General features: G+C 64.0%; 1 protein-coding gene across 4 annotated transcripts in view; it reads left to right on the top strand.

The window, feature by feature from the left end:
- The window catches only part of KIF21B (kinesin family member 21B), a gene marked incomplete at both ends in the record, with an annotated part of 40,733 nt that extends 13,485 nt beyond the window's left edge, over positions 1 to 27,248 (top strand). Inside the window, 32 exons of one of the 4 annotated variants that reach the window (XM_079698293.1) lie at positions 1,571 to 1,720; positions 1,805 to 1,939; positions 2,193 to 2,366; positions 2,621 to 2,736; positions 3,207 to 3,402; positions 4,473 to 4,662; positions 5,489 to 5,552; positions 5,632 to 5,832; positions 6,178 to 6,259; positions 6,543 to 6,642; positions 7,687 to 7,878; positions 9,536 to 9,735; positions 12,900 to 13,007; positions 13,431 to 13,499; positions 13,877 to 14,109; positions 14,243 to 14,390; positions 14,501 to 14,695; positions 14,781 to 14,882; positions 16,080 to 16,245; positions 16,426 to 16,477; positions 16,648 to 16,705; positions 17,407 to 17,612; positions 17,691 to 17,765; positions 19,326 to 19,439; positions 21,260 to 21,298; positions 22,944 to 23,080; positions 23,848 to 24,028; positions 24,148 to 24,312; positions 24,514 to 24,631; positions 25,264 to 25,434; positions 25,910 to 26,109; positions 27,117 to 27,248. In XM_079698293.1, the coding sequence (XP_079554419.1) occupies positions 1,571 to 1,720; positions 1,805 to 1,939; positions 2,193 to 2,366; positions 2,621 to 2,736; positions 3,207 to 3,402; positions 4,473 to 4,662; positions 5,489 to 5,552; positions 5,632 to 5,832; positions 6,178 to 6,259; positions 6,543 to 6,642; positions 7,687 to 7,878; positions 9,536 to 9,735; positions 12,900 to 13,007; positions 13,431 to 13,499; positions 13,877 to 14,109; positions 14,243 to 14,390; positions 14,501 to 14,695; positions 14,781 to 14,882; positions 16,080 to 16,245; positions 16,426 to 16,477; positions 16,648 to 16,705; positions 17,407 to 17,612; positions 17,691 to 17,765; positions 19,326 to 19,439; positions 21,260 to 21,298; positions 22,944 to 23,080; positions 23,848 to 24,028; positions 24,148 to 24,312; positions 24,514 to 24,631; positions 25,264 to 25,434; positions 25,910 to 26,109; positions 27,117 to 27,174 (4,395 nt within the window). Of the gene's footprint in view, positions 1 to 1,570; positions 1,721 to 1,804; positions 1,940 to 2,192; positions 2,367 to 2,620; positions 2,737 to 3,206; positions 3,403 to 4,472; positions 4,663 to 5,488; positions 5,553 to 5,631; positions 5,833 to 6,177; positions 6,260 to 6,542; positions 6,643 to 7,686; positions 7,879 to 9,535; positions 9,736 to 12,899; positions 13,008 to 13,430; positions 13,500 to 13,876; positions 14,110 to 14,242; positions 14,391 to 14,500; positions 14,696 to 14,780; positions 14,883 to 16,079; positions 16,246 to 16,425; positions 16,478 to 16,647; positions 16,706 to 17,406; positions 17,613 to 17,690; positions 17,766 to 19,325; positions 19,440 to 21,259; positions 21,299 to 22,943; positions 23,081 to 23,847; positions 24,029 to 24,147; positions 24,313 to 24,513; positions 24,632 to 25,263; positions 25,435 to 25,909; positions 26,110 to 26,488; positions 26,589 to 27,116 lie in introns of those variants that run through there. The other 3 variants (XM_079698291.1, XM_079698294.1, XM_079698292.1) reach the window with 3 other exon arrangements.

The raw sequence follows: 27,248 nt of genomic DNA, 5'->3' as shown, positions 1-27,248 counted from the left end.
TGGGTACTTCTCATGAGGCCCAGTGTCACCAGGCTCCTGCTCTAGCACACCTGGACCAGGCAGCTCCAGTCCCCAGTGTCCAAACTCCAGCCCACGGACCCCCAGCCCTGGGACGTTTGCTGGGTGTGGAGCCACCCTGGGCTCAGACTGCACCCAGGTTGTCCTCGGGGGGAGAGATGTGGCCCCAGCCCTCCCCAGGTCTTGTGTCCCCTCCCACACCCCCCGACCCTGGCCCCAGCGTGGCTCCCTCCTGGGCCTGCAGCGTGGCTGCTTTCCCCTTAGGGGACCTGTACTGTAGACTTGAGAGTTTCTCTTTATTCTTCTGGACTTTTGCTTCTGATAAAGAGTCTGTCTCTGTGTGTGTATATGTGCATATATGTGTATGTGTGTGTATGTGTAGGCGTGTGTGTGTGTCTGTGTATGTGTGTATGTGTTTGTGTGTATATGTATGTGTAGATGTGTGTAGGTGCATGTTTGTGTATGTGTGTAGGCATGTGTATATGTGTGTATGTCTGCATGTGTTCGTGCCTATGTGTATGTGTGTAGGTATACGTGTGCGTATATGTGTATGTGTGTGTATGTGTGTGTCTGTATATGTGTTTGTGTGTATGCGTGTCCTATGCTGTGTATTTCTATAAACTTCCTCAACTCTTTGTTTTTTCCTTTCTCCATCCTTTTGCCATAGAGAGCCCCAAAGAGCAGTTCAGTACCTAGAAAACCCATGCCAAAGGGTGACCCACAAGGGGCTAAACGATGCCATGCGTCTGTCCCAGCAGACAGACAGACACCAAGGCCCCCACGTCTGCACCGGTCCCTGCCGTTTCCTCTTCCCCTTCCTGTGGGGTATTTCTGTCCCTTTAAGGCCATCAAAGCCTCGGATGTCCGAGGGCTGTGGCCTGCCCCCTCCCCCCACGGGATTCTGTTGGCCGCTGACCGGCTGCCCCGTCCCTCCAGCTCCCTGCATGGTGAAAATGCCAGCAGGTGAAACTTTCCCTGCCAGCAACTCCAAACACAAGAGTCTGCAAGCCTGAGACCATCTGAAATAGGGTGATGCTCCTGGCCAGGCCACCTCCCATGGTGGCGTCCCCAGACTGCCCTCCAGCCCACATTCCTCAGCCCCCAGGGACCATAGGGATCGGATAGGGTGCTGCTCAGCTCTCCACTGAGTTCCACCCCCCTCCCTCCTGGAGCCACCCCCCCACCCCCTTTCCCGCCCTGTAACATCCCAGGCTCTGCCCCTACCACGGTCACATGCTGTTCGTCCACGTGAGGACTCGAGTCCCCTTGTCCCCACCAGGTCCTTAGCCCCCCACCAGGGCTGAGCGCTGGGTGCCACCTCCTTGGGGAGTGGGAGGGCTCTCAGGATAGCTCTCCCCGGGGCCCAGCTGCCCTACCCTGTCCAGGGGAAAGATCCCGGAGCCAGAGCCCAGAGAGGACCAGGGGGGGCCAGGTAGCCTCCCAGAGCCTGGTTTCCACACCTGCAAAGCAGAGCTGGCCTGTGACACGAGAGCGAGCCCCGGGGGCCCCTCCGCCCCCACCTGTGCCCAGCGGCTGTCTTCCGCCCGCACAGCTCTACAACGAGGAGATCCTTGACCTCTTCGACAGCGCCCGCGACCCTGACGCCCGCCACCGCAGGTCCAACATCAAGATCCACGAGGACGCCAACGGCGGCATCTACACCACGGGCGTCACCTCCCGCCTCGTCAGCTCCCAGGAGGAGGTGAGCATCTGAGGAGCCACCCGGGGGTTGGGGGCCGGGGGCCGGGCTTTGCAGCCAGCTGGTCCTCACGTCTGCCCTCCCCAGCTGATCCAGTGCCTGAAGCAGGGCGCCCTGTCGCGCACCACGGCCAGCACCCAGATGAACGTGCAGAGCTCCCGCTCCCACGCCATCTTCACCATCCACGTGTGCCAGATGCGCCTGTGCACCCGGCCCGACCTGGTGAGGAGCCCGTGGCGGCATGGCGGAGGGCGGGTTGGGGGCGGAGCCTGGGATCTGGGGGTTCGGGCTCACCCTGCCGGCTTGCGGACCCTTCTTTTTCTCAGGGGGGGAGAACCGGCACATGCACTCAGTCAGGTGCGCTGTGTGTGTGAGCCCCCAGCCACGCTGCACCCCGAATCCCGAGGGCAGGGGCTGAGAGCACAGGAGCCCAAGGTGGGTGGGGGCCGGGAGTCACACGCCCGCTTCCCTGCAGGTGAACGAGGCCGTGACCGTGACCGGGCTTCCCGACGGCACCGCTCCCTCGGGCGAGTATGAGACGCTCACCGCCAAGTTTCACTTTGTGGACCTGGCCGGCTCAGAGCGGCTGAAGCGGACGGGGGCCACAGGCGAGCGGGCCAAGGAGGGCATCTCCATCAACTGTGGCCTGGTAGGCACGCGGCGGACAGCACGGCTCGGCCTCAGACCCTCCCCAGGCCCCCCTGGGGCCAACTACTGGCCGGAGCCCCATATGTCACTACTGGCTGGCCTCTGGACCTTCCCCCTCCCCCTGTCCCCGACTGCCTGACCTCACCAACCATCACACATCTGCCTTTAAACCCTCAGGGAGCCTGAGGGCTGCTGGGGTCAGCGGGGCAGGTCCTGCGGCTCACGAGTCACTGGTCCCACCCCACTCTCCCGCAGCTGGCCTTGGGCAATGTGATCAGCGCCTTGGGGGACCAGAGCAAGAAAGTGGTGCACGTGCCCTACAGGGACTCCAAGCTCACCCGGCTCCTCCAGGACTCGCTGGGCGGCAACAGGTACCTGCCCACCACCCCAGGGAGGGGCAGGGGTGAAGGCGCAGGGGCACACTGGTGGGAGGGTTGGAGCCAGAGGCCCAGTGGACAGGGGGCCCTCCCGCCCCTGTGGGCCGCAGGCCTCGAGGTGCCCGTCGGCCACTACGGTCGGACCCAGCTTTCTCGTCTGCACAGCAGGGAGGGATAGTCCTAAAGGAGGTGCTAGAGCCCAAAGGGGAAAATAGACGGGGACGCTAAGGACACACACAGGGCCATGATTTCGGCGATGACACATCACGGCCTCCCTCGCTGTGGTCACCCCTGTTGGAGTGGTGGAGTCACCACCGGGCTACGTAGTCCGGATCCCCACGTCCCAGCCTCTGCCCAGGTCCTCAGGGCTTCCAGGCGGGAGCGGGATCTGCTCCCAAGTGATGCTCCTGGGCCGGCCATGCCTTCGTCCGTCACTCCCCACCCCACTCCCCCACGCTCCCCAGCCAGACCATCATGATCGCCTGCGTGAGCCCCTCTGACCGGGACTTCATGGAGACGCTCAACACGCTCAAATACGCCAACCGAGCCCGCAACATCAAGAACAAGGTGGTGGTGAACCAGGACAAGACCAGCCAGCAGATCAGCGCGCTGCGGGCCGAGATTGCGCGCCTGCAGATGGAGCTGATGGAGTACAAGGCGGTGAGCGGGCCCCCCCACAACCCGGCCTCCCTGCGCCCTGGGCATCGCCATGTGCCAGCCACGGCACCCAGTGCCAGGCTCACCTGGTGGGTGACCTGCGCATACGAAGTCGGAGCCCTCAGGGCTTAGAATATAAGAGAAGGAAGAGCACACCCCTGGTTGCATAGATCTCATGTGTAGGGCAGACGCTCTGCTGGGGTTTCCCGTCTGCTGAATATGCCGTGTTGGACCAGGTAAGACTCTGGGCTGCGGCACAGAGTGAGGAGAGTCGATGGGGACCACGTGAGTGGTCCAGCGTGCCTGGGGCATGCTGCAGGGGAGAGGGTTGGCCCTCCTTGCTCAGGTGGTCAGGGAGGGCCTCATGGAGGAGGGGACCTTTTATATGGATCTTGAGGAATGAATGAGATACCAGCAAAAGGAAGTGGAGCAGGTGTCCTAGGATGCCGACAAGCCACGTGCAAAGGAACAGAGACAGGAAAAACGAGTGCCTTTGGGGGAGCATCCCATTCTGTGTGACTAAGGCAAAAGTCACCAGCTATGGCCCCTGGCCCGAACCTAGCACACAAGTGGGTTTTGGTTTGACTTGCCCTTTGCTTTAAAAGAATGCAACGTAGTTACCACGCTTTCTGAAAATCAGGGAGTTTCCGTTTTCCTTTAAAAATCTGAAGATGTAACGAGCTGGCTGGAGTGGCCCGAGTGGCTGCGCCTTTCAGACTGCGAGCGACCCTGGGCTCCAGTCCCCGCCCCCCCCACCGTGGTCTCACCCAGACTGCCGCCCTCCCTCGTGCCGCCCACCGGGCCCTTCGGGTTCCGACCCTCGGGTTCGTGTCTGGGGAGACGGGAAGGTGAGCGGTGGAGAGGGAGGTGGAGTGAGAACACAGTGGCCTGCAGTGGCTGGTCACAAAATGTGGACTTTTTGTTGTCACTGGGGCCACGGCAGGTTTCTGAGCGCTGGGAGGTTGGCAGGGCCGCCTCGCCGAGGGAGGGGCCGGGGCGGGGGTGGCGGGGAAGCGTATCCTCCCCCCTCCCCGCCCCTGACCCTACGCCCCGCGCCCCGCCCCTCCTCCCAGGGCAAGAGGGTGATCGGGGAGGATGGCGCCGAGGGCTACAGTGACCTGTTCCGGGAGAACGCGATGCTGCAGAAGGAGAACGGGGCGCTGCGCCTGCGGGTCAAGGCCATGCAGGAGGCCATCGACGCCATCAACAGCCGCGTCACGCAGCTCATGAGCCAGGAGGCCAACCTGCTCCTGGCCAAGGCCGGTGAGTTAGCGCCAGGCTGGCTCCGGGCGCGGGCGGGCTGGGCCCTCCGCCCCACACCAGCCCGGGACGTGGGGTGTGCAGGGCGGCGTTTTCTTTCTCTGAAAATGCGATCATATGTACTGTCCCGTGACTCCCTTTCCACTTAGCATTACGCCGTAGGAATCTTTCTGTATTTTTCTAAAATTATTATTTTTGGCTGCGTTGGGTCTTTGTTGCTGCGCGCGGGCTTTCTCTAGTTGCGGCGAGCGGGGACTAGGCTTCGTTGCGGTGCGTGGGCTTCTCATCGCGGTGGCTTCTCTTGTTGCGGAGCATGGGCTCTAGGCGCACAGGCTTCAGTAGTTGTGGCACGCGGGCTCAGCAGTTGTGGCTCGCGGGCTCTAGAGCGCAGGCTCTGTAGTTGTGGCGCACAGGCTTCGTTGCTCCGTGGCATGTAGGATCTCCCTGAACCAGGGATCGAACCCGTGTCCCCTGCACTGGCAGGCGGATTCTTAACCACTGCGCCACCAGGGAAGTCCCGGGATCTTTCCATATTAAAAACATACACGCCTACTTAGTTCTCTTCAGTTGCACAGGGTTCCATATGTGATGGCAACGAATAATGTATCATAACAGCCTCTATTGATGGATATTTGCTTGTTTCCCGTCTTGCTGTTAGCAGCTGCGCCTGTGTGTCTCTGCGCCCACAGACAAGTCCCTCTTTGATAGATTCCTCCCTGAAAAAGGCCCTGCTGGAGGAGGCACTGATACAAGACCACCAGCTCGGAGCTAAGGTCCTCGCTGAACTTATTATCCTCTTAACTGTTCTTCCTCCCTGCCACCCCCTCAGGAGACGGCAACGAGGCCATCGGCGCTCTGATCCAGAACTACATCCGGGAGATTGAGGACCTGCGGTGAGTAAGCCCCTGCGCACCTGGGCGCCCGGGGGCCGAGGCAGTGCCGCTCACCTGCCCCCCACGCTCCCTTCCGCAGGACCAAGCTCCTGGAGAGCGAGGCCATGAACGAGTCCCTGCGCCGCAGCCTCTCTCGGGCCTCGACCCGGGGTCCCTACTCCCTGGGCGCGTCCCCGGTCGTCCCGACCAGCTCCATGGAGGATGCCGCGGAGGTCATCCGCCGAGCCAAGCAGGACCTGGAGAGGCTCAAGAAGAAGGAGGTCAGGCAGCGGAGAAAGAGGTGAGGGGAGGCTCCCCCCAGGCGGCCCCCAGGACCCTGTGCCCAGCAGGGGCTGTGCGTACCCCGGGTGACCAGGGGACTCAGTGGGCAGGTCTCGTTTGTGGGCAGAAGGCTCCCCCCTTCCTCTGACGCTGGGCTTTCCCCGAGCAAAGGGAGGGTGGAGTCCACCCAGGGTTCATTCTGAGTTGGGGGCCAGGGAAGAGCAGTGGATCCCTGCAGAACCGGAGCCCAGCCCCATACAGGGCCCTAGAGACGAGGCGCTCTTGCCTCCCCATCCCCCCCGCCCCACCCACACACTGAAGGCAGGTCAGTCCCCTAACCGGTCCACCCTTCACTCCTGGGCAGCCCAGAGAAGGAAGCCTTCAAAAAGAGGGCAAAACTCCAACAGGAGAACAGCGAGGAGACCGATGACAATGAGGCCGAGGAGGTGAGGGTCCCCCGCCCACTTCGGGCCGCCCCCATGTCCCTGCCGGGGTGCGGGTCCCCGTGACGTCCTTGCGCCGGGGTGTGGGTCCCCATGACATCCTTGCGTCCTTATGCCTCCCGGTATCTGTTCACCATGGTGACGTCCCTCCTCCCAGCTGGGGGATGGGGGCCGGCGGCTTCCACAGAGGGGCTCTGGCCAGGCTGTTGGGAGGAGTGGGTGGGAGGCGCCCCCAGCACCGCGACCCCCCCACTCCCCACCCCTCCTGACGGCGCCTGGTGCCCAGGAGGACGAGGAGCCGGAGGAGAGCGGCCGTGAGGACGAGGACGAGGACTCGGGCAGCGAGGAGAGCCTGGTGGACTCGGACTCCGACCCCGAGGACAAGGGTGCGTGCTCCTGGGCGGGGCTGCCCGGGGTGGGGCTGCCTGCCACGCAGGCCCAGAGAAACTGCTCGGGGCAGCGGGTGTCCCGGCTGAACTCAGACGTGAAACCAGCAGTAGCAGAAACAACAGGGACGCAATGGCAGCAACAAACTCTCACTGAGCGCCCACGGGTGCCGGGCACTGAGGTGAGCCCTACCCTTCACGTGCCTGGCCTCTGCATCCTCACAACCACCCTGGACGGAGGTGTTAGGTCTCCTCCCTTTGTCACCACTTTGATCCCACATGCCGCGGAGCAACTAAGCCCGTGGGCCACAGCTACTGAGCCTGCGCTCTAGAGCCCGTGAACCACAACTACTGAGCCCACGTGCCACAACTACTGATCCCTCGCGCCTAGAGCCTGTGCTCTGCAACAAGAGAAGCCACGGCAATGAGAAGCCCACGCACCGCAGCGAAGAGTAGCCCCTGCTCGCCGCAACTAGAGAAAGCCCGCACACAGCAACAAAGACCCAACACAGCCAAAAATAAATATAAATTTTAAAATATATATTTAAAAAAATAATAAAAATAATAAATAAAATTTAAAAAAAGAGCAAGCTCGCGAGGGTTGGTGGCCTCCCCCGGTGTGGGAGATGCAGAGCTGGGCCCTGGACCTAGGTCTGGCTGGCCTGCAGCCCACTCCTCTAGATGGGATGTGTGTCCCTCAGCTCTGCTCTGACCCAGAGTCCTGCTGGCTGCTCTGGGTCCTTCCCTCCTCCAGCCCTGCTGGCTCCCAGTTCGTCCACGGCGAGTGGGCATCAGCCTCTGGGGCACAGCAGAGGTGGGTGGGATGCCTGGTTCCCCAGCCCCCCCAGCTCCCTGGCCCAGGCCCACACTTCCCGGGCAGCTCTTTAAGGGTGTTGCCACCTGGCAGCACCTTTCCACCATGGGATGTGTCACTTCCTCTCGCCACTGGTCACTGAGTGGTCACGGCTGGCCAGGGGAAGGCCCGTCCCCTCCACCACACCCCTGGACCCCGGACCCCGGTCCAGCCTGTCTCTGCCCCCACAGAGGTGAACTACCAGGCTGACCTGGCCGACCTGACGTGCGAGATCGAAATCAAGCAGAAGCTGATTGACGAGCTGGAGAACAGCCAGCGGCGGCTCCAGACGCTCAAGCACCAGTACGAGGAGAAGCTGATCCTGCTGCAGAACAAGATCCGGGACACGCAGCTGGAGCGGGACCGCGTGCTGCAGAACCTCAGTGAGGCCCCGCCCCGGGAAGCCCCGCCCCGTCCCCGCCACACACCCCCTCCCCGGGCCCCTCCCCATCAGAAGGGCACCACCGGGTTACCTGGGCCTCTGGGCGGGGCATTCTGACCTTGGACTGTGCACTTAGACCCACAGTCAGAAAGTTCTTGTGTCCAACTCTGGTCCCTTTGCTACGTTCTCAGTTTATCATTTCTGTTATTTTTACCATCGCCTCAAGTATTAGAATCCTGTCTCCAGGCCCGTGAAGGTGAACTCCCTCAGCCTTTCTTCCTGAATTTGCTCCTTGGGTGTTTCCTTTGATCGCGTTTACATGTCTGCTCCTCACAGTGTTACCTTCCTCACATGGCTCTCGGCCCCTTCATCCCATGACGCACTCACTCATCCACTCACTTGTTCACTTACGCAGCAAACATGCATTGAGTGCGTCTTGCAGAGCGGTCCTTGTTCTAGATGCTCGAGATTTTGGAACGCACGTTCTAGTGGGGAGAGACAGACGTAATAAGATAGGTGGCAGCTCCTATAGCATGTCAGGGGGCGATAAGTGTCGTGGAAGAATGCAGCAGGGAAGGAGGCAAGGTGTGCTGGGGAGGGGGTGGGCGTGTTGAGAAGGATGGTCGTGGGAGACTTTGCTGAGAGGCTGGCATCTGAGCAAAGACTTGAAGGCGGTGAGATAGTGCTAGAGAGAATGAGCGAGGGCAAGAGCACTGCAGGCAGAGGGAACAGAAGATGCCAAGGCCCCGAGGCAGGCGTGCACCGGGCGTGTTGGTGGCATGCCGAGGGCCCCGATGGCTGGAGCACCGTGAGAGGGGACACTAGCAGTGAAGGAGATCGGAGGAGGAATGTCGGGCCAGGTGTGTCAGTCATTTTAAGGATTTTTGTCTTATTCTCTGAGGGACACGGGAAGTGTGGGGTTTTAAGGGGTGTGATGTAAATTTTGAAAGCATTCTGGCAAGATCGCTTTGGCTGCTGTGCAGGGAAGCAAATGTGGAAGCTTGAGACCAGTTAGGAAAGTCTTATAAAGGTCCTGGTGAGAGATGGTTTGGGCAGGAGGAAGTGAGAAGTGGTCCTATTCTGGATCCATTTTGAAGGTGGAAATGAAAGCCTTTGTTGATTGGCTGGTGGGGGAGCCAGAGATGCCTCCAGGGAGGGAGCTTCTGGAAGGACGTGATGAGATACTGAGGTGGGGAGGACTGCGGGGGGGGGCGGGTGGAGGTCGAGGAGGTGGGTTTGCGCCGCTAGCTTGCCATGTCTGTTAGACGCTGCAGTTCAGGTAGGCAAGGTCACGGGTGGAGACCCAGGCCGCTCCTCCTCCCCACGCCCACCAACTCTGTCTTCTCTGGCTAACGCTTCCCCTTCCCCCTGGTCCCGGCCCTTTCCTCCAATCACGGGTCGGAACCGAGCCAGCGGGAGTGGTCCTCAGGCCCCTCATGGCAAGCTGACGGGCAGGGGCTCAGAGATCTCAGGATGAAATCACCCCTTCAAGGTCCCTAGAATGCCCTTGGGTGTCTAGTCCGAGCCCCTCCTTGTTCACACGAAGGAACGGGCGGAGGAGGGTATGACTCGCCCACGTCACGCGCCGACACTGAAGCCCAGGCTGCCCGGGCACTGGGGCCCAGGGACCTGCGCAGACCCCGCCCCGCTGCACGCAGGTACCATGGAGTGCTACACGGAGGAGAAGGCCAACAAGATCAAGGCGGATTATGAGAAGAGGCTGCGGGAGATGAACCGGGACCTGCAGAAGCTGCAGGCCGCGCAGAAGGAGCACGCGCGGCTGCTCAAGAACCAGTCTCGCTACGAGAGGGAGCTCAAGAAGCTCCAGGCGGAGGTGGCCGAGATGAAGAAGGCCAAGGTGGGGTCCGGGGCGGGGGGTGGGGTGGGGGTGGGGCCGGGCTGGGGGCGTGGCCAAGGTGGAGCGGGGGCGGGGCCGAGATGAAGAAAGCCTAGGTAGGGGCGGGGCTGGGTGACGCCAAGTCGGGGGCGGGGCTTAGATGAAGGCGGCAAAAGGGGGCTGGGGGGGCAGGGGTGTAGTTTCAGACCCACTCACCGTGTTTCAAATACTCATTGCTCTCAGCGTGGCTGCTTGTCTTGACACACGACATTGCCTGTTTCAGCCCCATCCTGGTCCTGGACCCCGTCCTCTTAGTGCGTTGTCCAGGGTGAAAGCACCTTCCCCCCTGGAGGGGCAGGAGAGGGTCCCCAGGGACCCCGCCCCACCACCGTGGCCTCCAGTCCACACGCAGTGCACGTGAGGCCTCCCACCTGGGCCACATTTGCCTATACTCATAATAATAATAATTACCTAGTGACGATTGGATGTGGCTCTCCGCCAGTCCCCCAGCACCACGACCGCATTCGGTCCCGAGGTGCAGCTGGAGAAAGCAGCTCAGGTGTCACTGCCACTTCCTTGGAGAGTGACTCCGGCCTCCTGGGGCAGCGCTGGGATTCAGACTCAGTTCTCTGCCGCCGCCCTTTTCCAGTTGCCGTCGTCCAGGGCGCTCGAGTCTGGCTCCTGGCTCTAATGCCTCCCCGTCCGGCTGGGTCCTCATTCCCGCCTGGGCCCGCAGATCTGTGCTGCCTTTACGTCCATCCCCTTGGCTGCCTGGTCCGCGTTCCTGCCCTGGCCCCAGCCCCCCCGTGTACCCCAGCTCCCCGCAGCCCTGCGCCAGGCCCTGGGACAGGACCCCAGTGAGCTGCAGACAGCTGGCCTTGGGAACAGGTCCCACAGAGGGAAGCACCCGGGGCCATAGTAACTGCGTCCTCACCGCCCGACTGGGCTGGCGTTAACCAGTGTGCAGCGGAGAGAGGTGATGCTGTGATGATGCAGATTCTGACAGGTGGACCCTCAGCCATCGGGCTAGCCACCTCCCCTGGGCAGGCTCTGTCCCCAGACACGCCTGGGCCACACATCCAGGGCCCATCAGCCTGTCCAGGGTGGAGAAGGGCCAGTCTCGCTCTGCTCAGACTGTCCGTCCTGCACTGGCCCCAGGGAGCCGGTTTGCCTGTGGGACCTCCACCAGCAGATGCTGATCCGGGCTGCTGCAGGAGGAAGAGGGGGACTTGGGTCGGCGGGCGCCCTCTGGTGGTAGGAGGGAGGGACCAAGGCCTTGGCTGTCCCCATTTGGGGGCTGCACTGAACACCCTGCAGCTCCTGGAGCATTCTGGGGGCTCTGCCTGCGTCCTAACTCTGTCTCCCTGGAGGCTCCCTGACTAACACCTCTCGAGGCCGTCCTGGCTGGTGCCGGCCGGCCATCATCTCAGCGGGAGGTGACCCTACTGTAGATCCCTATGAGGGAGGACCCTTCTATGGCTCTGAAGCCTGGAAAAATAATATAATAACGCCCAGGATCTGTGTGAAGGACAGAGGTCCCTGCGTGCTCCCGGGTTTCAGTCTCAGCTTGCTCAGCCCTTCAGCCGGGGGCCCCGCCCTGCCCGGCTAACTGTGCTCTTGTGAGCCTAGGAAAGAGGCTGAAAAGAGCACCCTTGGGCTGTCCCAGGGTGCCCAGCAGGGGCCCCGGGTTTCTGTCCGAAGCACCGAGGGCAGCAGTCAAGGATTCTAACCAGATGCCACGAGAACCAGTGCCCAGGACCCTCCCACCACAGTCCAGGGGCTGGCCCTGCGGTTTACAGAGGTGTCCTAAGGAGAGGAGACACTCAGAACAGTGCTGGCCTCGGGTGCTGTGCTGTCACATGCCTGGGATGTTCCCACCCGTTCTGAGCCCACCACCCCTGTGATGACCTCCCTGGGACTCAGCCACACAGGCAGAGTTGGACAGATGGACCTTTGTCCAGAAAGACACGTTCCTCCCCAGGAAGGCTCTGGCCCTGGCTCCATATGAGGGCCGTCGTCTCAGCGTGCATGCAGCTCCCTGTGGGCGGGGCTTCCAGCCCAGGCTTGGCTTCTCTTGTCAGCCCCAGCCCTTTGGGGGAGCATTTGTTCTGGACCCCCAAAGGCCCAGCAGCAGGGAGCCCTCCTCCTCTCTGTAGCTTGCCCCTGACACAGCCTTCCTTCTGAGGCAGAAGCCAGCGCAGTCCTTCCAGCCTCCCTCTGGGGCCATTTCCTCTCTTTAACTGTCCTCAGGGCAGGCTGGTGACATTCCTGGGATGTCTGAGGCCTCAGTGGCAGAGGAGGGACAGCCCGCACCTGATTCTCATGGTGCCGTCACACGGAAGGAGTCTGACCCCTGTGCACTTCGCACTCTGTGCTCTGGGGCCAGGGGGGTGCATGCTACAAGGACCCAGCGCACGGCTCCCGTTGTGTCGGGTCACCTCTGGCCTCCCGGATGATGCTCTCTGAGCCTTTGGCCAGCCCTCCGAGAACTCGGCTCCAGGCTCTGTGCTTGGTTGCCAGCTCTGCTCTGACCTGCCCTGGTGCCATCCCCACGGCCGTAGTAAGAGCTGGATTTTGAAGCAAAGCGACCTGGGCCAGGAGTCTGGCCACCCATTACTGATTTTCTGACTTTAAGTCATTTTGTCTCTCTGAGGCTCCTTTCTTATTTATAAAATAAGAGTGATAATGCCTGTCGCGTATGATTATCTCAAGGACGGGGCTGGGCATATAGTGTGGGCTCAGTAAATGATGCTGGTTTTTATGTCGTCATCGTGAGAACCTGGCCTGGGAACGCGCCCCGTTGTCAGCTCAGCTGCGAGTGGGAGAGAGAACACTGCTCCATCCAGGCAGGACCACTTGCCTCTAGCAACTTAGGCTGGTCCCAGAATGTCTGGGCACTGGCAGGGGCTCTGCCTGAGGACCGCCAGGGGCTGTGAGCGGAGCACTGGGGGCCGTGGCTGGACCCTGCAGAGTGGTCTCCCCTGCACGGCTGGGCTGGCAGGCCGCTCCTTTCGGTAGGTTGCCCAGGTGGTGGGACACCTTCAACTCCTGTGGACAAGGTGGGCCCAGACCCCCTGAGGCACTGCCACCTGGTGGCTTCCACCCCTGCCTGGCATCCTCCGAGCCAGCCCCTCCGCGCAGGCCTCGGGCCTCCCCTCAACACCCACTTCCCCTCCCCGTCCCAGGTGGCCCTGATGAAGCAGATGCGGGAGGAGCAACAGCGGCGGCGGCTGGCGGAGACCAAGCGGAACCGGGAGATCGCGCAGCTCAAGAAGGAGCAGCGGAGGCAGGAGGTGAGGGCGGCCCCGAGGCTCCCCGGGCCCCCGGCCCCCCTGCATGCCCGGCCGCCCCTCCTGACCACGCAGGCCTAAGTGGTGACGGTGGCGCTTAGAGGAGAGGGTCGGCCCTAGGCGGGAGGGCAGGACGGCTGCAGGAGCCCAGCCCGGTCCCTGTGGGCTTCCGAGCCAGGCCTCGAGCCCACCGCGGGGTAGCACCCCGCCCAGGTCACCAGCAGCTTCCAGCCCTCCGCTCCAGGCTCCCCGCCCGTGGTGGGGAGAAGAGGCCGAGAGACGTGTCCCTGTGGAGAAAGGGACCCAAACGCTGGGTCCCCTTTACCGGCGAGTTTTAGCTGCACAAGGCGCTCACCTCCAGGGCCAGCCCGGGTAGAATGGGCTTAGGGCCCGAGTGTAGACCCCAGCCTCTCCTCTCACCCACAGTTTCAGATCCGAGCTCTGGAGTCCCAGAAGCGGCAGCAGGAAATGGTCCTGAGGAGGAAAACGCAGGAGGTGAGCCCGGCCCCTCCCCCGCGGCCCCTGCCCTGCCCCCCTGTCCTGAGAGCAGCCCCCCTGTGGCCCCGGCTCCCCCTGGCCACGTGCTGACTTGGGGAGGCCCCCGCGGGAGGGCCTTTCTCAGCTAGAGTGCTGAGGTTGGGGGTGGGCTGCAGGCTCTGGTCCAGATGCCTGCCGCAGTGGTTAACTTTTAAAAAGGACGGGGAGCCTCTTGTGTGTCCATTTCACGTTGGAGACCCTTTGGACCTTTCTCAGTCCCAAACCCAGGCCAGGACGGAGCGGCCCTGTATTCTCCCTGCCCCGCGCCCCAACCTGGGCCTTTCCGCGGGCTGGGGGCACCCTGTCCACTGGGTCCCGCTCCTCTGGGCCCCCAGGTTACTGCACTGAGGCGTCTGGCCAAGCCTATGTCTGAGCGGGTGGCAGGCCGAGTGGGACCAAAGCCACCCATGTTGGACTCGGGCGCCGAGGTGTCGGCCAGCACCACCTCGTCCGAGGCCGAATCGGGGGCGCGCTCCGTCTCCAGCATCGTGCGCCAGTGGGACCACAAATTCAGCCACTTCTTGGGGAACCACCCCATGCCCACCGTGTCTGGCGGCCGCCCTGTGAGGTAAGGCGGCCGGGAGCACCCGGGAGGGGCAAGCGCCAGGGTCCCCTTGGCCATCGGCTCTGGGTCGGGGTCTCCACGCAGCTGCAGGGGCTGAGGGTGGTCCTGCCCCCACCCCTTTGCCTCTGCCCCCCAGAAAGAAATTCCAGAAGAAGGGGGCCAGCCAGAGCTTCAGTAAGGCTGCCAGGCTCAAGTGGCAGTCGCTGGAGCGGAGGATCGTCGACATCGTCATGCAGAGGATGACCATCGTCAACCTGGAGGCTGACATGGAGCGGCTCATCAAGGTGGGCCCCACCCCGCCCGGCTGTGTCCCACCCCCACCCCCACCCCTCCTCCCTGCGGGCAGGGCCTGCCGGGCCGGCGCAGCAGCCTGAGGCCTCCTCCCTCCCCCCAGAAAAGGGAGGAGCTGTCCCTCCTGCAGGAGGCCTTGAGGAGGAAGCGGGAGCGGCTGCAGGCCGAGAGCCCAGAGGAGGAGAAGGGGCTGCAGGAGCTGGCAGAGGAGATCGAGGTGCTGGCGGCCAACATCGACTACATCAACGACAGCATCGGCGACTGCCAGGCCACCATCGTGCAGCTGGAAGAGACCAAGGTGCCCGTGGGCGGGGCAGCGGGAGGGCGCCGGGGCCCGGGGCGGGGCAGCCCTGCTGACGCGGGCCCCCCGCCTCCCGGTCCAGGAGGAGCTGGACTCCACAGACACGTCGGTGGTCATCAGCTCCTGTTCCCTGGCCGAAGCCCGCCTCCTGCTAGACAACTTCCTCAAGGCGTCCATCGACAAGGTAGGCCGTGGCTCGCCTCCTGCCGGGCCGGTGGGCAGGCAGCCCCAGGACCCGCCCTTGAGGTGAAGCACAGGGCCCGGCCGGGCGCCCGGCAGCGTCCCTCACAGGCGCCGGTGAGCGCCGAGACTGTAAAGCGGGATGACGGCTTGCTGCGCGCGCGCGGCTTTAACGAGATGACGGGGCCAGAGGCTTGGCGTGACGCCTGGCACACAGCAGGGCCTCCGTCGGGGGCGACCCTGGCGTCTGGTGTGAGCCCATCCAGAGCAGGGCCGGGCCTGAGCCCGCGGAGGTGGAGGGGGCAGCGTGTGTGTGCGTGTGTGTGTGTGTGTGTGTGTGTGTGCGCGCGCGTTTCCGGTGGGGCAACAGGAACAGACAGACATGCTCCACCCAGGAGTGGGGCCAGTGGCATCGTGCAGGAGCAGAAGGCATCCCTTGGCCTGTGTCGGTCCCCTGTCCCCTCTGCCTGACAGAGCGCTGGCCGTGGGGACTTCCTTCCCCCGGGGTCTGTGCCTGCGGGGCAACTCGGGTAAGCGGCAGGGGCCTGGCCTCCTTGACCCCTCACCCGCCCAGGGAGCCCTCGCAGCTCTGCGTCGCCACGCAGGGGAGCGTGTTCCTCTGCCGGGGCTGCCGGGGCTGCCGGGGCTGCCGGGTCCAGCACCGCAGACGGGGGGCTTCAACAGCGGATGTTTACTGCTCCCGGTCCTGGAGGCTGGGGTCAGAGATCGAGGTGTAGGCGGGGCGGGTCCCTCTGAGCCTCTCTCCTGGGCCTGTACACTCGGCCTCTCCCTTCCTGAGATCCTCCCTCTGTGTGTGTCTGTGTCCTGATTTCCTCCTCTTATAAGGACACTGGTCGCAGGGATTAGGGCCCCCTCTAGAGACTTCGTTTTAACTTAATGATCTCCTGAAGACCCCATCTCCAAACACAGTCACGTTCTGAGGTCCTGGAGGTTACAGCATCTGCATATGCGTTCTGGGGACACGATTCTGCCCATAACAGGAAGTGTGTCCTACAGCGTGGATGGGGGGGAGGTTAAGGGGGCTGGGGTGCATCGCAGGTCTGTGATGGGCACAGGCTGGGGCCTGGGAGCTAGCGAGGAGGTGGCCGGTTGGGAGCAGCTCCTGGGAGGGCAGTGACAGGGACCCCCCAGCCCCAGGCCGGGAGGGGTAACCCCAGGCCTCCTCGCTCCCCGCCCTCAGGGGCTGCAGGTGGCCCAGAAGGAGGCCCAGATCCGGCTGCTGGAGGGACGGCTCAGGCAGACAGACATAGCGGGCCCCTCCCAGAACCACCTGCTGCTCGACGCCCTACGCGAGAAGGCCGAGGCCCATCCCGAGCTGCAGGCCCTCATCCACAACGTGCAGCAGGGTACAGGGCGGGGGGCAGGCCTCGGGGCCCCCAGGGACCCCCAGGGCTCCCTGCCTCCCGCCTGAGAGACCCTCCCTCCCCGAGGCTCCCCGGAAGCCACGGTCCGATCCCAGAGGGTGAGGGGTGGGAGGGAGGGTGAGGGGTCGTGGCTTCACCCCTCGGCTCCCTCCTCCCCGGCAGAGAACGGCTACGCCAGCACAGATGAGGAGGTGTCTGAGTTCTCGGAGGGGAGGTGAGTTTCCAGGTTGGGAGCGAGCATGTGCCTGGGGCTGGATTGGGGGGTTGCCGGAGGGTCGAGGGCTGAGCCTGGGCCTGGGGGCTGTTTGGGACCCATGAACCTAAGTCCCAGGGAGCCGGGACATCAGCTGTCGGCATCCTGACCCTCCTCTGCTTTTTCCTTAGCTTCTCCCAGTCGTTCAGCATGAAAGGCTCCACCAGCCATGACGACTTCAAGTTCAAGGTGAGCCCCACCAGAAGGCGGCCGGGGGCGGGTGGGCTCCACCTTCCTGGGGCTCTACCCCTACTGTCGGCCCCAACCCAGTATTGCCTCCAGCTGGAATGAGGCGGCCAAGAAGGGTCTAACCTGGAAAGGGTCGGGGTGCCCACATGTGTGACCCGTTACAGCCCATTCCTTTTGAAGTGGGTGGAGTGACATCACCATAGCCCGAGGCCTCGTCGTCAGAACTCACCCTCTTCCCCACCAAGACTTTGCCTCCGGATCTGAGTCAAAGACCAGCCCTGGATGTCTAGTTACTGTGTGTGCGGATTACTGACTCAGCAGGGAGGGAGTCTGTCTGACACTGAGGGAGCAGCTACTAGACTAGACAGAACCACGAAACAGGACTCACTAAAGAGAGGGGAGAGCCCTGCAGGCTGGGAGCGGTGCCCTGTGCACAGCCTGAGTAACTGATTAGCTGGTGAGCAGCAGAGGTCGGCCTGGCATTCCGTTTGCGACGTCTAAAGAAAGGCAGCAGAGGCATCTCCTGTTGGTCTGGCTTCTCCAGAAGCCTCGGGAGACGTGCCTGGGCCGTGTCTGCCGGGGCCGTTCCATCACCTCCTCTGCCTCAGGCCGGCGGCACATCTCCCCGCTGGAATTCCCCAGCTCCCCGTTCTGTGCCATCGCGTTTGGGCAGTGGGCCCACCCAGCCCTTCCTGTCTCAGGGTGAGCCCAAGCTGTCCGCCCAGATGAAGGCCGTGTCTGCCGAGTGCCTGGGCCCCCCTCTGGACGTGTCCACCAAGAACATCACTAAGTCCCTGGCCTCCCTCGTGGAGATCAAAGAGGACGCAGTGGGCTTCTCCGTCCGAGACCCCTACTACCGGGACAAGGTCTCTCGGACCATCAGCCTACCCACCAGAGGGAGCACTTTGTAAGGAGGGCGCCGAGTGGTGGGGGGATGGGTGGGACCGGGAGGTGGGCCTGGGCCTCATGGGACCCTGCGTTCCAGCCCCCGGCAGTCTCGAGGAGCGGAGACGTCCCCTCTGACCCGGAGGAAGTCATATGACCGAGGGCAGCCCGTCAGGTGAGGACGTGTTCTAGACCCTGGGGGCGGGAATCGCTGGGAGGCCCGCTGTAGACCGTCGTGTACACTTTCATCCGGCCCCGCTCGGCTCCCCTCACGGCCCCTTCCTCACTTTGTCAGCTGCGGCTCAGGAAACAATCTCTCCATGAGCACCTGAGCTGGTGGCCAAGGCCGCTGCTAAAAGCTGCCGGCTGCCGTGAGCTCAGCGTGGGCGGATTTGCAGTGGCCTGGACTGGTCACAGGACCAGTGGGCTTCAGCCCCGTTCACGGCCAGGGGTCCTTGGAAGGCCTCAGCCCCTTTCAAGGTCTTGTTCTGTGGGCGGAGTGTAGGTGAGTAAGGACAGTCCCGGGAGGGGACGCAGGACCGAGGACAGTCCCCAGCCAGCCAGCCACTCATGGGGCCCCACGGGCTTCTTCGGGTATCCTGATGCCTCTCAGGGTCACCTTAATTTTCAGAGATGTTTGGTGGCCTCCCCAGGTCACACAGCGAAGCAGTAGAAGGGCAGGGGCTCAGGATGACCTCATGCACCTGCCTTGTCGGGAGGGGGACATGCTCCTGTCCCTCCCTCCGGTCCAGCCGCCCATGGCCGTGGCTGCAGATGGGCCTGTGGTGGGAGGAGTTGCAAGGGCATCTGCGCACCCGGGGCCCCACAGACCGTCCCGCCCCCCGTGACAGAGAGAACACACTGAGTTGCAATTGGGCGGAATGTAGGCTGGAATCGTGAGGACCCTCCAAAGGGAAGGAGGATGGGCTGAACCTGAGGACCACCTTCCAAAGAGCAGGGTCGTGGGTGCTGGAAGGGGTGGTGCCCTGAGGCCTCGGACTCTTCCCTGGAGATCGGGTCACGCTGTCTGTGGCAGTTGTGTTGTCAAGTCACTGTGAACATGACTTAGCGAATCCTGAGCCGTTGTTCCCGGGAAATACAGGGCTGGGCTCCTGGGGGCCTCTGGTCCCAGCATTTTCATCAACCCGTCATGTGAGTTTCTGTTTAAAGACACCTAATCCAATATGTACCGTTGACTCATTAACATTGAACTCAGGGCCAACAGCCCTAGAACTCACGCCTGAATGAAGCTCATCTAACACGTATTTTCTCTGTAAATCACGTCCCAGCTTCCTTGAGCTCAGGATGCCAGGTGGCCCTGCATCACCATCTTCGGGGCCATTTTAAACACTGAAATCACCAACCAAAAAGCACAAAAATATGAAAAGCAGGACACTAAATAGACTGCAAAAGGCGCTGTGTGCACTGTGAGGGAGGTAGGGCCACCGCTTTTGACCTCAGCTGGGAAGATGTGCGCTTGGGTCCTCATACCCTGCGGGTACTGTTTGGGGCTGACAGATAGGCTTTGGTGAGCAGGTGAATTAATTCCCAAATGTGGAACCCACGGATCACCAGGACCAGCCCCTGGGGGCTAAGCAGGAGCTGGGCCGTAGGACCCCCTGCCCTGCAGGCCTTACAGCCAGACGGAAGGCGGTGCAGGTGACCCCGCGTGTGCATGCCCCTGGGCAGAGGTGCGGTTACTAACGGGTGCTGCCCTGTCCTGCTCACCTGCCAGGTCCACAGACGTGGGGTTCACGCCCCCCTCGTCCCCTCCCACTCGGCCCCGGAATGACCGAAACGTCTTCTCTCGTCTCACCAGTAACCAGAGCCAAGGGTCAGCGCTGGACAAGTAAGAGCCGGGCACCGGGGGGCGGGGGGCGCAGAGGGGACAGGGAGGCTGCGGGCGGGTCCTCGCCGCAGGCAGGCGGGCAGCGGGGAGACCCTAGGCATGCTGCGCTGGCCCCTCTCCCGGCACCTCTGCCCTTTCTGTGCTGACTGTGGACCCCTCCCGTCCCCTGAGCGTGTGGGGACCGCAGGAGAGGGCACGAAGGAAGCCACGGGGCCAGGCCCGGGCAGTCGGGCACCCCATGGGCCTACCCAGAGCTGCCCCTGCCTCCTCTGCTGATTCTGATTCTTCTCTGAAGCCCCTTCCTTCGGCTTCAGTCACGCACAGTACCCCCCCCGGCCCCCGCTAATGCTCAGGCCACGCCCCAGCGCCCTTGTGAAGGGTCCCTGCAGAAGGAGACCCCGTTTCTGTCACATGGTGGGGCCAGCTCACCCCTACTGCCCACTCTCGCTGGACACTCACCTCCCAGTGCGGTGGGCACCGCCCCCCAGCGCCGCCCCAGGCTTGCACACACGTGATTCCGCTGGAAGTATATAAACCAGCCGTGAGGACTGTCTTCCCTGTTTTACAAAGAGGAGATGAGGCTCAGAGGCCCCGGGGCACCTAGAAAGCGGTCGAGTTGGGCCCAAACCTGGGATCTCTGACTTGTGGGCCTCCGCGTGGGCGAAGGGAGAGGCCCCGCCCTCCTGTGCTCCCCTCCGGGCCCCCCACACTGCTGGGCACCCCCGACACCCAACTTCCTGCAGCCCCCGGAGGGCTCCCCTCGGCTCTAACAGCTCCTCTGTCCTTTGGCGGAGCCCAGGCTACAAAGCGCTAGGCCTTGCCTGCATCACCTCTCCTCACAGAGGCAAAACATCGCTCCTGCCCCAAACCTGCCTTGGCCCCCCCTTGCGGGAGGACAGCACCGAGCCCGGCCCACGCCAGCCAGGGGACCCCCCATGCCAGCCTGGGGACCCCCATGCTAGCCAGGGGCCCTTCACACCAGCCAGGGTGCCCCCTATGCCAGCCAGGGGACCCCCTTGCCAGCCAGGGGCCCTTCACACCTTGACAGTCACAGGTCCCTCTCAGCAGCTCTGGGTGGGGCCCTGGTATCCCAGCCCCGGGGGCTTCCAGACCCCGGTCCTGCCCGGTGGCCGGGGTGTCGGGCCCATGTGTGTGCAGAGGCAGCTCCCGGGCACCGTCCAGCGGCTCGTGGGGCCAGTGCTTGGGGATCAGCAGGTCCCTGAAGCACTGCTGGGAGAGGCCTGCTCCTGGGAGGGGTGGGAGGAGGCACAGCGTCGCTCAGGGGGCAGGGGGCCCCCAGCTTGTGCAGTGAGGCAGCCGAGATCCTGGGACCAGCCAGGCCCGTCTCCCCTCTGCCCTCCCCGCCCCGAGCTCCCCGGCCCGCCCCGCCTCCTCTCCGCCGCCCTCGGGCCCGCCCCGCCTCCTCTCCGCCGCCCTCGGGCCCGCCCCGCCTCCTCTCCGCCGCCCTCGGGCCCGCCCCGCCTCCTCTCCGCCGCCCTCGGGCCCGCCCCGCCTCCTCTCCGCCGCCCTCGGGCCCGCCCCGCCTCCTCTCCGCCGCCCTCGGGCCCGCCCCGCCTCCTCTCCGCCGCCCTCGGGCCCGCCCCGCCTCCTCTCCGCCGCCCTCGGGCCCGCCCCGCCTCCTCTCCGCCGCCCTCAGGCCCGCCCCGCCTCCTCCCCGCCGCCCTCGGGCCCGCCGCCCTCTCCTCTCTCCGCTCCCCTGCAGAGCATAACCGCCCTCTGACCCCCCCACGCTGCTGCCGCCTGTGCTCCCTCGTGTGTGTCCCTCCCTCCCCCTAATCCAGCTAATTTTCTGCCCCCAGGTCTGATGACAGCGACTCCTCTTTGTCGGAGGTCCTGAGGTACACAGAACGGCTCGCTGCTCCCTGTCTGTCCCCCTCCCGCACCCTGGCCTCAGCATGCGGCCCCTCCTCTCCGTGGCTCCCCCAGACCCCGTCCTGCCCTCTCACCCCTGGTTCCTCTCTCGTGGGTGCTTCGTGGCCTCTGACTGCGCCAGGCTGGAGCTGGGGGCTCGGGAGGGTATGGCTGCTGGTGGCTTGTCCCTGGGTGGCAGTGGGGGGCACGGGAGCCTGGGGGGCCGGACCCCTGGAGAAAGGCTGCTGGAGGGCCGCGCGTGCTCAGTGTCCCGGCTTTTACTCAGCTGTGTCGGGGGCTCCCTCACCGACCTTGGCCCTGAACGACAAGTGGCCCTGCCCACATCTCCTGGCCCGAAGGCCAGGAGTACCAGCCAGCCCCGCGCACACGCACGCGCGCATGCGCACACACACCCCTCCCGCTGCCCGTAACAAGAGGCAAGTCCCAGGACCTGGTGGGCCTGAGCCCCGGCTGGGAAAGGACCACCCTGGGCTGAGGGCTCCCCCTGCTCTTCCGGGGCGACCGCCACTCACTGTCCCTGCCCCCGGGGGTGACGCCCCTGGCTGCAAGGCTGCCAGCCACCCCCCCACCCCCTGGCCCCTCCCGTGGGCGGAGGGTTATCCTTTTAACTTGGGGTCTTCCCACTGCTGTCTTGGGCTCCTTCCCCGGCTCCTTCCCCTGGGCCCAAGCCATCGTCAGAAGCGGGGAGCTGGGGGGTGGGGCTGTTCGTGTGCTTGCGACACCGGGGACAGCTGGGCCTGTCCGACCGCCGTCCTTGGGGATGCCGGTGGAGTCCGGGGGCTCTTGAGAAGCTGCGGGCAGGGCAGGACATTGGTCACGTCAGACGCTCTCGACCACGGGGGCGGCGCCGTCTTTGGAAAGAATCGGCCATGTTTCAGACGTGCACGTGGCTTGGCCAGGGGCTGGTTCCCAGAGACCCTCAGTGGGGAAAAAATCCTCATCCTCAGGCCCTCCAGGAGGCTGGTGTATAGCGAAGTCCTCAGGTCCGCTCAGGACAGGCGTCCTTGGTCTCTGAGTGTTTGTGCGGAGGGGGGGCCATACCAGCTCCACTCCCCACAGGGGCCTGCACTTTCTTCCCACAGAGCTGAGCAGGGCTCCCCAGAGGGACTTAGTCCTTTGCAGATGGCAGTCACGGATCTGACCACACTGGTCCAAAGGGGCCCAGGTGGAGGTGACGTGCACGCCTGCATGCGCGCGTCTCTGCCCCGGCGTGGCGGCCTGGGCGCCCTCCCTCTCTGCACTCCTCCACCCTCCCTGTGGGCACCGAGGTGCTGGAGGAGCCCATCCAGCTCTGGGGCCTCTGCCCCGCCCGGCTGGGGCCTGGGGGCGTGTGCGTCTTGGGTTCTGGGTCAGGCAGGCGTCGGAGGGGACTCCGCGTGTTCTGGGCCCCCGGCCGTACCTGGCCAGGCTTGCTCCCCAGAAGTGCTCAGGATGGCGACGGAGAGGCTGCACCACAGGCCCCTGTCTGTGCGGCTCTCGGACCTGGGGGGCTGTGGCTGGAGCCCCTGCCACAGCCCGAGTGCCCCCGCGCCTGTCCCTCACCCGGAAGCCTCGCTCAGCCTGGCCGCGGTCCCGGGCTGACGGGCGCCTCTCTCCCTCTCTCCTGGGAAGGGGCATCATCACCCCGGTCGGAGGAGCCAGGGGCGCGCGGACGGCCCCGCTGCAGTGCGTCTCCATGGCTGAGGGCCACACCAAGCCCATCCTCTGCCTGGACGCCACGGATGAGCTGCTCTTCACAGGGTCCAAAGGTGGGCGGAACCCGGACTGGCCAGGTGGGGTCAGGGCCCCCTTTGCCAGAGCGGGCTGCCCAGGAGACGGGATCACAGCCGCCAGGTTGAGGAGGTGGGGTCTCCTGCCGGGGCTCAGGGCTCCCCACCCCGGGCCTCCCCTCCTAGCTGGCTCTGGGGTCTCCATCCAGTACCTCCTTCCAGACCTGCCTCCGGAACTCCAGGAAGCGTGTCAGGTGCCCCGCCTTTGCTCATCTCAGCCCCTCCCCGACCCCAGCACTTAGGGCTGCGCACTTCCTACGATTCCTTAATCCCAGCGACAGTCAGAAAACGTTACCTTCCGTCAGGGAGAGCAGCTGTGCAGGAGGCACAGCTAATAGAGAAACGGGAAATGTGTGTACACGTACCTGCGAGGCAGGAGGGAGAGGGCTGTGAATCTAGGTGAGGTTGACTGGATCCAGGTTTTCCCCCGAGACTTGCTTGCCATCGCTTGTTAATTTGGTCAGCGATTGGCAGGCACGGGAGCTTTACTCCAGCCCCTGCGCCCCGGCGATGCTCCGGGAACCTGGCGTTGGTGGGCGTTTGCCCGAGAAGCCCTGGTGGGAAGTGCCGGGCTCATCCGTGCACCACGGGAGCAGGCGGGAGCACGTTTTCGCCCCCAGACCCCGTCCCCTGGGCAACCCTGGACCACCTCCCCTGGCCTTGGCGGCCCCGGTGGCTGTGGGGACGGGAGTTCCCCAGGCCCCGGCCATGACGACTGTCCCCTGCTCATGCCCGCTTTCTCGCAGACCGCAGCTGTAAGATGTGGAACTTGGTGACGGGGCAGGAGATCGCGGCTCTGAAGGGTCACCCCAGCAACGTGGTCTCCATCAAGTACTGCAGCCTCTCTGGGCTCGTGTTCTCCGTGTCCACCTCCTACATCAAGGTGTGGGACATCCGAGACTCGGCCAAGTGCGTCCGGACCCTCACGTGAGTCGTCCCGCCCGGCTTGCACTGGTGGCGCGGCAGGAGCCAGGACCCAGCGCAGGAGACCCGCGAGCGACAGCCCAGCCCTCACCTCTGAGCCTGCCTCTCTCCCTCACGGGCAGGTCCTCAGGCCAGGTGGTCTCAGGGGACGCCTGTGCGGCTGCGTCCACCCGCACCATCACCAGCGCCCAGGGAGAGCACCAGATCAACCAGATTGCCCTCAGCCCCTCGGGCAGCATGCTGTATGCCGCCTCGGGCAATGCCGTCCGCATCTGGGAGCTCAACAGGTCGGGGAGGGGCCCGGGCAGGGGCGGGGGACCCCCGGGGCGGCCCCGGGCTGCAGGCGGCTCGTGCCTGGGTCTCGATCTTGCTCTCAGGGGGGATAGTCCCCTGGCTGGCGTATTCACCCCAGGGTGGACCCCCAACCCCACCCCAGGGTCCCCCCGATCCAACCCCCCACCCCCGGCTGGGCCTCTCCTCCCCTACAGGTTCCAGCCGGTCGGCAAGCTGACTGGCCACATCGGCCCTGTGATGTGCCTGACGGTCGCCCAGACCACCAGCCAGCACGACCTGGTGGTGACCGGCTCCAAGGACCACTACGTTAAGGTATGGAGAAGTCCTTGACCTTGACCTTGAGGCCCGGCTCGGTGGCGGCTCTGTTCTCCTCCCACTCTCCGTACCTCGGTCCTCTCCCTCCACTGCCTTGGGACTCATAGAAAATAATGAGACCCCTGGGGATTTACGCTGACAAATCACCCCCAAGGAGCCAGGTCTGTGCAGAAGGTCAAGATTGCAGCGTGATTTTGTACATGCTGAAAAATCAGAAAGAACCTAAATGTCTACGGGTAGTAAAAAACAGTCACGTAAATTAGGGAAAACCCACAGGATGGGATGCAGTACAAGTGATTACACAATAAATATGAAAAAAACCCACAAAGCACAAGTCAGCACTGATGCTGTTTGCTCCCTGGTTGTGTCATTGCAAGTGTAGGTACAGGGTCGGAGGCTGGGAAGCAGTGGATAGAAAGGGAAAGAGGGTAGTGGGGTTATGATGAATGTTTTTATTTAAGGTACAAGCAGTGTTATATTTATTTATTAAAAAATTAAAAAATTTTAATAGGAGGCTCACACCCCAAACCCACCTTGAGTCAGCCTCCCTGCCCCCAGTTCCTGTCCCCCGGGAAGCTCACCCCCAGCCTGGTGAGGCGCCCGACCTCCCTCCCGCCCCTCTTCCGCAGATGTTTCAGCTGGGTGAGTGTGTGACGGGCACTGTTGGCCCCACCCACAACTTCGAACCCCCGCACTACGATGGCATCGAGTGTCTGGCCATCCAGGGGGACGTCCTGTTCAGCGGCTCCCGGGATAATGGCGTCAAGAAGTGGGACCTGGCGCAGCAGGAGCTCATGCAGGTGTAGTGGGGGCGGGAGGGGTGGGATGCGGAGAGGCGGTCCCTGGGCAGGGCTTGGGGGCCCTGTGTCCTGGGCCAGAGCTCCCCAAGCCTGCCAGTTCTGCAGCCTCTTCCCCACCTGTGTTTATGCCCCCGGCCGGCACCCTCTTCCCCCCTGTGTCCCCCCACTGGCCGGCACCCTCCTCCCCCCTGTGCCCCACCCCGGCCGGCACCCTCTTCCCCCCTGTGCCCCACCCCGGCCGGCGCCCTCTCCTGCCTCCACCATCTGCCTTCAGGCAGCAGCTCTCAGGAAGGGTCTGCTCTCAGCCCCCGGTCTGACCAGTCGCCCCCTTCTCTTCCGACCCCTCTGAGGGCTGAAGGGCTCTGTACCAGTGCAGGGTCTCAGGGTGGAGCATGGGAGCAGGAATGAGGGACTCATCTCTAGAGCCTGGGGCAGGGCCCCCGCTTCCCGCCCTCACGGCTCGCTCCTCCCGCAGCAAATCCCCACGGCGCACAAGGACTGGGTGTGCGCCCTGGCCTTCGTCCCCGGCCGCCCCATGCTGCTGAGCGCCTGCCGCGCAGGCGTCATCAAGGTCTGGAACGTCGACAACTTCACGCCCATTGGCGAGATCAAGGGCCACGACAGCCCCATCAATGCCATGTGCACCAACACCAGGCACATCTTCAGCGCCTCCAGGTGGGTGCCGGGCAGAGAGCTCCGCTCCTGTTCCCCACCCTGTCCCGGGCGCTGTCCCCGCGGCCAGGGCGTGGAGCAGACCCCACGGCGCCCCTGGCCTGAGCCCGCCTTCACGGAGCGCCCACGGGGGATGCTGGGCCCCAGGCTGGGACCACCCCCTGTGTCCCAGCCCCTCCTGCCCCTGACCCCTGTGCAGGTGTCTCAGACCACAGAGCAGCCCGCCTCCCTCAGCCCCAGCTCCGGTCCCATCCGGGGGCGCCCAGGCCCTGTGTCCCAGGGGCAGCTGCTCAGACGGCCTCTTCTTTTTCCTTCTTGTTCCGACCCCGCTCCCTGTCTCCGCCTCCCCTGTCTCCGCCTCCCCCTGCCTCTCCCCACGCAGTGACTGCCGGGTCAAGGTGTGGAATTACGTTCCTGGACTCACCCCCTGCCTTCCTCGCCGAGTCCTGGCCATAAAGGGCCGAGCCACCACCCTGCCCTGACCCCCGCGCCCCTGCCGCTCTCCCCTCCGCCCCCCACCCTCCCCGCCCCCATCTCCTCTCTCATCCTCCCCCTTTCCTCTCCCCTCTTTCTCCACTTCGATCTGAGCTGCTTCTTAACGGTACGAGATTATTTTACTCCTCCTCCCTCCTCTCCACCCCCCGTATCCCGCCCGCCCCGAGAGTGCCCCGCCTGCCCTCTTCCTCCGAGCATGGACGGGGGACAGACCCCCAGGAGAGGGGTGCCAGGTGGCAGAGAGCAGAGGGGGAGCATTCGGGCCTGGACAAGACAAAACAAAATAGCAGCAACGGAGAGAACCCGTGCTAAGAATCCTGGGGGGCCTTGGTGACCACAGGCCTCTCCCTCTGCCCAGCACCCCTCCACCCCCGCAGCCGCCCTCGGCCTAAGCAACGCTTGCCCCTGGGCCCCAGCCCTGCCTGGCAAGTTGGGGAATCTGGCCCATGCTTCATTCGGGGGTGGCCAGCCGTGCCCTCTTCAAGAATTGACCAGTCCTCTCTTGCTCCGCCCAGTGACCTGACAGTGAAGTTCTGGAGTGCTCGGCGCCTGGTACCCAGCGGCCCCCACTAGGAGTGAGCTCAGAGGACAGCCTGACCCTCGGCCCAGCAGCCGGGATGCACAGAGGGGAAGCTGGGGCCCAGCGG

The sequence above is a fragment of the Hyperoodon ampullatus genome, assembly GCF_949752795.1.
Source record: "Hyperoodon ampullatus genome assembly, chromosome: 2".
Classification (NCBI taxonomy): Eukaryota; Metazoa; Chordata; class Mammalia; order Artiodactyla; family Ziphiidae; genus Hyperoodon; species Hyperoodon ampullatus.
This window is presented reverse-complemented; position numbering and strand designations above follow the sequence as displayed.